Below are 13,096 nucleotides of genomic sequence, written 5' to 3'. Positions count from 1 at the left end.
TGGAGAAATCACACAATGCCCTTTGACCCTTGTGTCAAGGGTCAAAGTTTACCGTGGCTAAAGTATGGCCACAGGTCTACTACCATCTTCGGAAGAAATACAAAATACCTTTTTTACACTGTGTTTTTAAACTGCGATCGACGGTTCTGGCGGCAACATATTATTGATTTTATGTCAGAGGCTATGGGCCGGTGAAAATGTGAACACGGGCCGGATTTGGCCCGTGGCCCAGACTTTCGACATGCCTCCCTTATGGGAACTCTTTTTGTGTTATTCCTATCATTGATTTGAGAAGCAACCAATCTGACCCTTTTCCTTCTAATTATAACTTTGCACCTCCTTTTTCAGACTTTCAAAATAAACCAATCCATGAAATACAGAATACATTTAGTTTTATGTTGCTTCCTCTCTCCGACCAGTAACATGCCTCAATGAATATTAACATTTATTCATTGTATTACACTTTATTTGTGTTTAATTTCTATTTATCTATTTATGCATTTATTTTTTTAACAGTGCCTGACAAGGTTTGTTGAGAGAAACAGTACACACACACACACACACACACACACACACACACACACAAACATGAGTTAAAAATCCTCTAAACAGCTTCATGTTCTTTTTAATTCAGCACGATGTTCGCGGTCTCTCATAACCTTAAGAAAAAACGCATCTTGATGAATATCTTACACAAACTTTTAGGTCACTCATTAAATGATAAACACAAAACTGTCTTGTGACGTCTTCATTCAAGCTCACTCCCCACTGAACTTTGCCATGACCGTCTGTTGTGTTGTCTTTATGGATGTTTTCCTTCGGTTCGGCTCATTAAGTTAATGACTTCTCTGTTGACGGGAAAGGTGTTTCCCTCTCGGCCCCGGAGAGCCACGTAACCTCAGAAATAAACCGTACTAATGAAGCTCCAAGGGTTTGGCGATGGAACAGTAAACAGCTCCCAGTGTGTGTGTTTTGCAACACTTTCAAAACTTGTAAAGTGTTTTTTCCGAGTTGTTTGAGTTTAAAAGATGGCAATTAAGTTCAGAACCTCGGCGCTGACTGATAATCCAGTTGTAAAACACCACACACGTGAGCTAAATGTAATCAAATGGGATTCAACGCAATAAAGAGTATATTTTTTGAAATTGAAAAATATAAATGCATGGTACGTATCTGGACCACAAATTAAAAAGATGCGGAATAAGAATAAAAATAAGAATAAGAACAACTTTATTCATTCTGAAAGAAATTGTTGTGCCAGAGTTGCAAGAAAAATATAACAATAATGAATAATAAATAATAGTAGTAATTAAAAAAACAATTAAAAAAAACATAAATTACTTTTTCATGATATGCTAATATTTTGAGATAGGATTTTTGAGTTTTGTTAAGATGTAAGCCATAATCGGCAATATCAAAATAATAAAAGGGATGCAATATTTCAGTTGATTTGTAATGAATCCTGAATGCATGACATTTTTGTTTTTGTAATTGCATTACAGAAGATAAAGAACTTTATCACAATATTCACAATATTCTAATTTTCTGAGACAGTCCTGTAACTGGATATATTTGAAATATTTAGAAAAAATCTTGGGTGTCTTAGTGGCTCAATACGACAAGCGGCCTTTCAGTGTGGAGTTGCATGTTCTCCCTGGACTGGTTTCCTCCAGGTTCTCCTGCTTCCTCCGACAATCCAAAAACATGCAGAAGATGTGAATGAGCAGGTGAATGGTTTATGTCTGCATATCCATCATCCTTCTTCTGTTGATCTGCTCAATCCTTCCCTCACTCATGAACAAGACCCCAAGATACCTGAGGAGGTCCCGATCCTCATCCCGACAACTTCACATTCGGCTGCGAACTGGAGACCGCGGTCAGATGAAGCCAGCAACACCATATCGTCCCCAAAAAGCAGAGACCCAAGGTCACATGTCATGTCTGCATATGATATGTAAATTGTTGCATGCCTTTTAATGATGTGAATGAAAGAGAGAAGTGAGAGTTCAACCGTCGAACCCATCATTGCACACGCTATCCGCCCACATCCGAGACAATTCCAAGTTTATTTTAATATAAACACCATGAATAATTTATTCATCTTCTCTACCCTTTTCTTGCACACAGGGGTTGGTTGTAGCCGATATAAAATTGGAGAAAAACTGCAGACAAACTAGTATTAAATCAACATTTAGATCCCCATTTAGCCTTGTTCTTGTGAATATTGATGATGTACCATTGCACCACTGCGACCCTGAAAGGTGGAATAGATTGATTAATGAGTGAATCAATCTTTTTGTTTTTTATTTCGTTCTGTTCTACACTCATTTTCTCTTGATTGTGTACTTTGACTGATCATTCATTCATTTATTATACTACTTATCCTAGATTGAAGGCTAGAAATAATTGTAAAAAGGTGACTATTACATTAATAATAATTAAATTGGATAAAAAAAATAATTAAAAAAAAATAATGATAACAATAATAACAATAATAATACTACTACTAATAATAATAACCTCTTCTTCTTAACCAATAACAAACTGTAATAATAAAAGGTAACAACAACAACAACAACAACAATAATAATAATAATAATAATAATAATGACTATTATTATAATGATGATAATAATAATAATAATAAGGCACAGTGGCGCAGTGGTTAGTGCTTCAGCCTCACAACACGAAGGACCCTGGTTAGAGTCCAACAAGGGGCCTTTCTGTGTGGAGTCTACATGTTCTTCCTGTGTCTGTGTGAGTTTCCTCTCCTCACTGGTTTCCTCCCACAGTCCAAAAATATGCAGCAGGTGAATTGGTTGGTGGATATTGCTGAGACTCACCTTGCAAATTTCCTCTGGGATCATTAGATTATTTCTCATTCTGACTGAAAACCTTGATCAAACGTGAAGATCTGTGACTGGAATGTGGAAAAAATGAGTATTGTTTTCAGGAATAAATGCCATCTAACCATCCATCCATCCGTCCATCCGTCCATCCGTCCATCGGTCCATCCATCCATCCATTCCTACAGATATCCATCCATCCAAACATCTGCAGAGTAGATGTTAGATAAGTGTAGATTCTACACTTATCCAGGTTGGCCTTAACAGGCGACCCTGCCATCTCTATCTGATGCACCAGAGACAGTGTTCCTGGGTCTTCGCTGAGATCTCCAACTGGAGAGATTTTCCAACTGCACAGGAGCCCTGAAATGTGAACTGACACATGAATAGTATTTCAATGTATCAAAATTTGCCTTGAATAAATAAAACTGTGTAATTCGTTCGGTCTCTAAGGACTCGTCTAGGGCAAAGAACAGGGTCAGTGCATGAAGAAACATCTCAACCTCGAGTGTTTCACAAAAATACTCGGCTGAGCGGGTCAAAAACAATCTTTTCTAGGACGTATCTATATAAATATTTCACACTAAAAGCCCTCATAGGAACTTCTGTTGCTTTTTTTGTCATTCCTCAAGAAAAAACTTGCATGCTTTTATTTTGAAATTAGTTTTTTTGGGGTGAGTTTTATTAGAGCGTTTCAGTGACTTAACAATAGTGAGTACAATATAAGCTAATACATTGATTTAACAGGGGATTTCTGTGTGTCAATGAGGCTTGAGAAAATCACCAGGACCTCTTCATCCTCCACCCGGGACATCCCAGCTATCGCATTGCACCCCTATTGCCCTTTGGAAAAAGGTTCTGCAGCGTCCAATGCAGGACCACCAGGATTTACGGCAGCTTCTCCCCCCAAGTCATCGGATGGCTGGACTTCAAATGAAACCATGTTGTTGTTCTGGAAAACAACATGGCTCTCATGCTGAACGTCATGATTCTGCACTCTTACATACCTTCTCACTTACTTTCTATTTATACAAACACTTTTGGCACTTCTGTTCACACTGCATGTCACTTTCACTGATCTTCTTTTTTCTTTTCCTGTCAAGGAAATATGTAGAAATGCAAGAAAAGAAAAAAATCTGAAGAAAATCGAACAATTAATGATGCCTGGGCAGATTCATTCAGATTCATGGTACCTTTATTTTAGACGTCAAAAAGTACCTTACATTATAGTAATTTAGCTTTTATCCAAAGCGATTTACAGAAATTGCAATTCAATAACCAAAAATCCAAAGTACCAGTAGTTGTTATTCAGAGGTCACCACTCTGCCAAATAACCGCCTCAAAACCATACATAAACATACATTTGTTTTTTTCTGTTTTTTAGAGCATTTCAGTTCTTGCGGCTCCCAGTGTTTTCTTTTCTGTGGAAACCGGGTCCAAATTGCTCTTTGGGTGTTAAAAGTGGCCGATCCCGATTAAAAGTGGCCGACAACATCCGTTGTCTCTCTGATGGACTCATTCCTGATCCTATCCATCCTCCCAAAGAGAACCACAATATCTTGATCTTGGTGACCTCCAGCTCTGCCTCCTGTCTTCATTATTGTCACTGTTTCCAGATCATACAGTATCACCGGTCTCACCATTGTCTTGTACACCTTTTTCTTTCATTTTGGATGATAGTCCACAATCTCATAGAACTCCTGACACTTTTCTCCACCCGTTCCGACCTGCTTGAATCTGTTTCTTTACTGCTTTTCCACACTCTCTATTGCTCTGGACTATTTAGCCTAAGTACTTGAAATCCTCACCGTTCCATCCTCTCACTACAGTTCACAATATCATCTGCAAACATCATGATCGATGGAAATTCCTGTCAAACCTCATCGGTCCAAAAAAAAAAAACTTGATGAATCTTTCTTTCCGTACAAACGTACCCCTTGTCTGCTCACAGGAAAAACAAGGGCGAAATGATGCGGCTGAATCACGTCAGACCGACTGAAGAGTTCAAAACACCATCAAGCATGAAGCAGTTAACGTGTCTCTCGTGTCGATGAGGGTCTCGAGAGTGTGATTTAAGGGTGTGTGTCGAGACAGCCTAGCTTTGTGAATTCTCCTCCGAAAACACTGTGCTGCTGTTTTCCCCTTAATCACATATTCCCTCAGGCCACACGAGTTTCACTACGTACTGTACTTGGTAAACTAATTGCCTACGTTTCTGTGTCATATCTTTGCTACAGAAGCACTTCCATGTGTAGATTTATTGGAATTAGCATTATCCATATGTTAGCATTGTATTTATTATGTTTATAAATCAAATTAATACAAATACATCAACCTCACTTTGAAAAAGATGTTTGTTTTCTTAATGACAAACTGGCTCAATGGTTGTTATTATCACAGCACGAATCGCTTGCAAGAAGTTTTATAAAATCTGCTGTTGACCATTTGCTTAGGTGAAAACTCTGTACAGTACATCTTTCATCGTATTTTTAAAGGATCGTGTAATGTGCGTAATGTTGCAAATGAGCACTATGCAACAACTTATGAAATAAATTCAATAATGTCACATTCCATGATTATCATGCGCCTGTAACCGTCAGGGATTGTGTGTTAAATATACCCCACTTTATGAGGTGGGACCATCATTAAACACTGGGGATATTAAGACATATTAAGTGTATCAATTTCAAAACCCACTGTGGGGTTTTCAATCTGCATCTGTTTAGTCCTGAAGGATTTATAATTCAACAGAGGAACTGAATAATTGGTTCTTCCAATTAGCCACTGCAAGGTGACTTTTCCCTGCAATACTGTGCTGATCGCTATCATTTTTCCAAACAGAAGTATCTACCCATCCACCCAACCATCCATCCTTGTATCCATCATCTGCCGCTTATCCAGGGTCAGCTCACTTTGCACCAAAGGGTGCAACGTGAAAATGGGTGACCCATGCCCAGGTGAGGTAACACAAGGTCCATTGTTTTCCATCTGAGCTTAATTTTGCCAGGACCCTCACCAAGGACCTGTTTGCCTTGGGGCAATCCTAGCGGGGACATAAAGCCTCCAAGGTCCCTACGATCATTGGGACATGCAAAGCCCTCCACCAAGATAGGGTAGCATCTCAAGAAGGAGTAATGAGGAGGAAGAGTCCTTCCCCATGTCCACTTTCATCCCCTTGGTCCATGTTTAGGATGAGGTTTTGGTCCTCAGGCCAGTCTAGTGACGGACAAGGTCCTCCCAAGGTCTTGAGGTTGAGAGGGTGAGGATCTTCAAATATCTTGGTGTCCACATAAGTGATGACCTCACCCGAACCCTCAACACCAGGCAGATGGTCAAATGGGCTCAACAGCAGTTATACTTCTTGAGAAGGCTGAGGAAGTTTGAATATCCCCTAAGATACTCAGCAACTTTTACAGGTGCGTTGTCGAGAACGTTGTCTACCAGACTGCCATCAGATTCCTTAACAGTTGACACTTCTTATTTTTCTGCACTTTACACCCAGCACTCACATTTAACTCCTGCCATTTAAACTGCCATCATCCTTACACGTGCACTTTATCAGTTGCACACCAATCAATACAGTCAATGTTTTGCTTGCACTACCAACACTGTTCATATTTAAAATAATGTTTACACTACCCATTTATTGTCAGTTCATATCCAAAATATTCTTTGGACAGCAAAGTAAGAATTTCCTTGTACAGGGAAACACATTCCCACATGGTACATATGACAATAAACAGTTTCAATCTTGAATCTTAAATGTTTAAAATCCAAGATATTTCAAGCATGAATTGACCGGAAGTACGTGAAAGTGTGGCTGCGGGGTCGTGGTGATCTGCATTCACAAACCAACATCGAACTAGCTTGCAGATCGAGCTCAGGTGCTATTTTCATCATGACAGTGACCACAGGACACTGTGCCCGGGCATCAAACTAGACGGCGTTTTTTTTTTTTTTCTTTTTTGTGGCCCCTAACTTGAAGGTGCCAACCCTCATCCCAATCTTTGCACCCTCGGCCTTCTTGAGGTCACGGTTTTGTCATGTCCAAAAGAAATAGCATCATGCACAAAAAGCAGAGAGGAATGGTGTTTCCTTGTGGAAAGAGATGCGACAGCGGTTGCGCGCAGATGGGATAATTCCGAAAAACAACTCGACCCCAAACTCCTTCGAGCCACCCAGCTTCATTTTCTGGAGACCCCTTGGTTAACCCAGCCTCCTTCCTCTGCTTGACTGCCTTCCTTAATTGACTCTTTCAACCAATGCTGTTCTTGGATCGACGCTTCACCAAGCATAGATGAACTTATGACCTTTGAACTGCATACACTCAGATTCCACATATCTAGTTTAAAACTGCGATATTGACGACAATAATTATTGTTGTTTCTATTACGTTTGTTTCTGTGAAAGTTCTTTGTCATCAAGGTCATGGTGAATTCTTGTTGAAAATGTCTTGCCCTGGCAACTGAACTTGAATTTCTTCACTTGAAGACATTTCACCCTAGAATATATATAACTATATATATATATAAAATTTATATTCGGAAACACCCCACATCATTAGAATTGAAGAAGCCTCTCAGATGAGGGGTAAAACGTCTTCAAGTGAAAAAATTGAGGTCCAGTTGCCATGACAAGAGGATTTCGACCTGGATTAGATTCAATACAAACCATACACCTACCTACTTGAAAAAAAAAAGAAATGGCAATTTTAATACCTTAAGGTGCCAGTAAGTATCTGATGGATGTTCTTTACATCAATAGCTGAACCACCCCTTACAATGCACCAATGTAGAAATGATCCAATGAGAATTTGCCGATGCCTACTTAACAAACCTCTTTTTAGGGACGAGCCAGGCAGGGAATCGTCAGTGTTTCACATCTCAGATCGGAGGTGAGCTGCCCCTGTTCCTCCCCTGGTGATCACTGACAGGTGACTACATTTATCCGATTCTGAGATGAACTACTGCTCCGTAGAATTGTGAATTATTTGCATATCCACCTGTTTCATCTCCTGTCTTTTTCAACCTGTGTGTGTGATTCCGTCTCCACCATGCCGGTGGAAAATCAAAGCTCCTTGACCGAGTTTTTCCTCGAAGGAATCCCCGGACTTCGCCCCGAATACTACGGCGTTACCTCGGCTATACTGTTTACGGTATATGTCTTGACAATGTTGGGCAACGGCATGTTCCTGTATCTGTTCGCGACTGACCGTAGCCTTCGCAGGCCGATGTATTTCATCATTTTAAACCTGAGCGCCTGCGACATTCTGTTTAGCACGACAACCCTGCCCAAGATTATCAGTAAGTATTGGTTCGAGTCGGCGACCATGTCGTTCACCGCCTGCTTTGTGCAGATGTACTTTGTTCACTATTTAGGCACTGTGAATTCTCTCATTCTCTCACTCATGGCTCTGGATAGGTATTTGGCGATTTGCCATCCTCTCAGATATCAGGTTGTCCTCAAAACCTCCAACATTGTGATTCTGAGTGCCTTTGTATGGATTTTGGGCAAGGTGGGTCCGTTGACAGTTGTGATCAGGGCGTACCCCCTTCCTTACTGCGCTTCGAATGTAATCGGTCACTGCTACTGTGATCATATTTCAATCACGACGCTGGCCTGCACCGACAGGCTCCCGTACGCGCTTCCGGCTTTTATACTCGCAATGCTCGCGCTGCTGTGTCCTCTAGCATTCATCGTTTTTTCATATTGTTCTATAATTATTGTGGTTTTTAAGACAACAAGAGGGCAAGGCTGCCTGAAGTCTTTATCCACCTGCAGCACTCAGCTCATAATAATAGCCCTCTACTTTTTGCCCAGGTGTTTTATTTATTTAGCCAGCAACGTCGGCATTAGGTTCAGCGCTGACATGCGGATTGTGACAATCATGCTGTACAGCCTGTGCCCACCCATGATCAACCCGTTGATATACTGCTTCAGGGCCAAAGACGTGAGAGAGAGCTTGCGGAAGCGATTCTGTGGAAGGGCGTTGATGCGACACACCAAGGTTTCGGTCATTTCCTGACATGCACCGAGTGGATTTTCGACAATACCTAGAAGAGAGACTTGTATTCTGGGAGTCACCACTTCTGCAAGAATTAATGAACATTGCTTGCTTCCTTTATAATTTTTTTTTTTTTAGGTTTACAGCTGAATTGATGCATGTATGCTTCTCCACACTGTTCTATTCTATGAAACTGTGCTGCCGCACTGACCAATAAATCTCAGGGATTATTCAAGTCCGCATGTCTATTTTTTTTATTTTGTGCGGATTGTCCCGATGATACGCCGCATTTTGTCGTCACAGCATTGGTCAGATTATTTTAAAAACAAGGACATTTCAAGATTTGTTAAGATGCGTCGCTCTGCCCAGGGAGCTTATGGTTCACGGTGGCTTTTCGGAGGCAGTGTGAGAGTATTAAATATTTTAAACCCACTCTTTTTAGAATTTTAATTGGATTTTAGAGAAACTTAAATAATTTATGGCTACATTTTTGAAGATTGCCATTTCTATTTTCCCATATCCAGGAGGTCGAGGTTAGGTGGCAGTTGGGTTAATGGAGGTTAATATTGTTTGACTCAATGCTGTATTCTGAATGTTGAAGAGTCACTCGGCTTTTTGGATTGCCTTCATTAAAACTGGTTGGCACATGATGAGTTCAGATTATTTAAATAATTAAAAAGGAGAGGGGGAAAAAAAGGCTTTTTGCAATTTTTTTTTTTTCTTCCCGTTAATATGGAAAGATCAGTGCCATCTGTCACAAAGAGCTTCCAACCCAAACACATGAGCTGACTTCATTTGCCTTAAAATGTATTTGTTTTTCTTCTTTTATTGCCAGTGAATTATCTGTTCTATCGTGGTCATCAATTTTTGACGGTACAGCACACGCACGCACACACGTACTCTGAGTTCACATTAAGATATTAATCAGGGTCTATAGTACCTATATGTCAAGGTTCTCAGTGCTCTTTTCCAGCGGTTCAACCTCATCAGCCGATTTGGTTCACCAAGCTCAAGTTCCAGTTCCACAAGGGACCAGGTTGTTTTCCTGAGGCCGCGAAGTGGCTGCCAATTGCTCATGGTTCTTCAATCATGGGTTAAATGCAGGGAATCAATTTCCTGCAAGGGATTAATAAAAAATGATAAGAATAAGCAAACAAAACAATTGGGCCCAGACCCCACCTGTTACACTATATTTATTATTATATGACAAAGCATACCGACAAGACTGAGCTGCTCTTTCTCCTGGGGAAAAGCTGTCAACACAGAGACCTGGCCATCACCGTCGTCGACACCGTGGCAAGGCCAACCCCAACTGCGAGAAACCTGGGTGTGGTCCGAGACAACCAACTGTCATTCTCAGGGAACGTTGCAGCAGTTGCACATTCCTGCAGATTCTTCCTCTACAACATGGGTGTCAAACTCTGGCCCGTGGGCCACATTTGGCCCGCACTGTAATTATATTTGGCCCGCAAAGCTGTACCAAATGACTATTAGAGCTGGCCTGCCAGGATAGTCTACGGTGCATGTACCGGTACTTCTACAAATTCCAGAATTTTCTGCTGGTGTTTTTGCACAAAATCACAACAGGACCCATAAACGCTCTCACCTCTGTTGACAGTAGTCATAGCAACGTTATGCTAATACTGGCACCCTGCTACTTAGGTAGAAAACAGGATTTTGTATTTGTGCAAAATTAAGTTACATATTGTATACTATTAAGCTATGGTTGTTCTATATTTAGTTTTTAAGCAAAAATTGTTTGGTTCCATATGAAAAGGTTTATTGTTATATCTGGAGGAAGATTTTTTTCAATAAATATCAATGTTGGCCCGCCCAGTAGCCGCCCGAATCAAGTTCAACTCTCTGGTGCTCGCCGACCGGGCAGTGAATGGGACAGCCCCGTCTTATCTCCAGTTTATGGTAAAGCCACATGTCCCTACCCATCCCCTCCGATCTGCCACCTCTGGGCGACCGTCCACCCCATCACTCCTCGGCTCCCGATCGAACCGGTCTCGGCTCTTCTCGGTCTCGGCTCATCAGTGGTGGAATGAACTCCAAAAAAGAGGTCAGAACAGCAGGGTCGCTGCCCATCTTTCGCCGTGATCTGAAAACATACTTCTTCACCAAGCGCTACCCTATTAACCGCACTTAGCCTCCTACCCCTCCCCCCCGTCTCCCCCAAAAAAGATGAATGATGAAATGAATGTATGTATATGGTTCTGAGATGGCTACTTGGTCAAGTGGTTGCTTCTGACGTCCGACTACTGGTACTATGGATCTTCGGTGACAGAATTGCACTTTTAGTAAGTCGCTTTGGATGAAAGCGTCTGCCAAAATTACTGTTATGTAATGTAATGTAATGTAATTTGTTGATCTTATAACTTACACTTAACTTGCTGCAGCAGCTGCTGCCTGTCAATTTCATTCATTTCTCAGTCTCTACAAAATATAAAATAAATATCAAATATTATTTAGATATCTTCTCCTTACACGATATATTCCTCATATTCAATGTCATTGCAGATGAACACTTTGGAAATGCAGATTTGTGATTTGAGTCACTTCCGACTCGTCCTCTCAATCAAAATAAAATATGTACACCTTGTCATGTCAAGTATGTGGAAATATATAAAGTCTATATTGTATAATATCCATAACAACTTTTAGTTGACATTATTTTTGCGCATTCATAGTTAAAATGATGTTTTTTTTCCTGGCCATTCAGTCAAGATTGTGCATGTTCATTGATGTTTCATAGATATTTATCTTTGTCACTATGTGCTCATGCACATTCACAGTTGTGAATGTAAACACTCTCTTGGTTTTTAAATTGTCCTTGATGCTGTTCATACTGGGAATCTTATTGTACCTTATCTTGCAACTCATTGCCTTATGTGATCGTGTCTTGATTTGTCTTGTTTTTTCTTACCTAAACTTACCTTACCCGATTTCGTCATTTCTTGTCATGTAATGTCTTGACTTGTGGTGATTTTTCTAACCTTACCTTACCTTTCCATACCTTGTCTTGTCTTGTCTTACCTGATCTTGTTTTGTCGAGTTGGGTCGTGCCTTGTCTTGTCGTTTTTTCTAACCTTACCTTTCTCTACCTTGTCTTGTCTTGTCTTGTCTTGTCTTGTCTTGTCTTGTCTTGTCTTGTCTTGTCTTGTCTTGTCTTGCCTTACTTAACTTTACCTGGCCTGACCTGACTTTGTCTTGTCTTGTCTTGTCTTGTCTTGTCTTGTCTTGTCTTGTCTTGTCTTGTCTTGTCTTGTCTTGTCTTGTCTTGTCTTGTCTTGCCTTACTTAACTTGACCTGGCCTGACCTGACTTTGTCTTGTCTTGTCTTGTCTTGTCTTGTCTTGTCTTGTCTTGTCTTGTCTTGTCTTGTCTTGTCTTTTATTGGCTTTCTAACCTTACCTTTCCCTACCTAGTCGTGTCTTGTCCTGGTTTGTGTCTTGTCTTGTCTTGTCTTGTCTTGTCTTGTCTTGTCTTGTCTTGTCTTGTCTTGTCTTGTCTTGTCTTGTCTTGCCTTACTTAACTTTACCTGGCCTGACCTGACTTTGTCTTGTCTTGTCTTGCCTTACTTAACTTGACCTGGCCTGACCTGACTTTGTCTTGTCTTGTCTTGTCTTGTCTTGTCTTGTCTTGTCTTGTCTTGTCTTTTATTGGCTTTCTAACCTTACCTTTCCCTACCTAGTCGTGTCTTGTCCTGGTTTGTGTCTTGTCTTGTCTTGTCTTGTCTTGTCTTGTCTTGTCTTGTCTTGTCTTGTCTTGTCTTGTCTTGTCTTCATAGTTATTTTATATGAACAATCAACTTAGCATTCATCAGTATTTTGTCTTATAAACGCTATTGATTTAAATTGTTCAGCACAACTTGGGTGAGATGAATTTCCGGGCCAGGCAGGTCTTTCCAAGCCTGTCCAGGATCATGTTTTACCTTCCTGCTTTCCCACCACATCGGACCTTGGAGATAATAACTACTTCTCAATATTCACTTAGTTCGGTTTACAAATCTGCTTTGTTGAGTCCCACATTGTTTTTTTTTCTATCAAACAATCCTGTGAATTGGTTGTTACACGTATCTTGAAAATAATGCCCAAAGCCTTTCCCCTCCCTCCAATGAGGACAACTCCCGCCCCGCACATCTCTCTACATTGGTCAGTGAGGAGTATAAAATTCTGCAGAGTACAGACGGGCCAGTGGGGGGAGGGGTTTGCGCTTCACCTCTGTGTTTACATTTTCTCCAT

At 40.7% G+C, this 13,096-nt stretch overlaps 1 protein-coding gene across 1 annotated transcript; it reads left to right on the top strand.

The window, feature by feature from the left end:
• Positions 1 to 7,899: 7,899 nt before the first annotated feature.
• LOC147224223 (olfactory receptor 2AT4-like) lies at positions 7,900 to 8,871 on the top strand. The gene has a single exon (XM_086164971.1). The coding sequence runs from the start codon at positions 7,900 to 7,902 to the stop codon at positions 8,869 to 8,871; it is 972 nt and encodes a 323-aa protein (XP_086021097.1).
• The last annotated feature ends 4,225 nt before the right edge of the window (positions 8,872 to 13,096 follow it).

The sequence above is a fragment of the Fistularia commersonii genome, chromosome 18, assembly GCF_037954325.1.
Source record: "Fistularia commersonii isolate RoL2024-O1a breed Wild chromosome 18, RoL_Fcom_v1.0, whole genome shotgun sequence".
In the NCBI taxonomy this organism is placed as follows: Eukaryota; Metazoa; Chordata; class Actinopteri; order Syngnathiformes; family Fistulariidae; genus Fistularia; species Fistularia commersonii.
The sequence above is the reverse complement of the archived record's forward strand: the minus strand, read 5'-3'. Positions and strand labels throughout refer to the sequence as shown.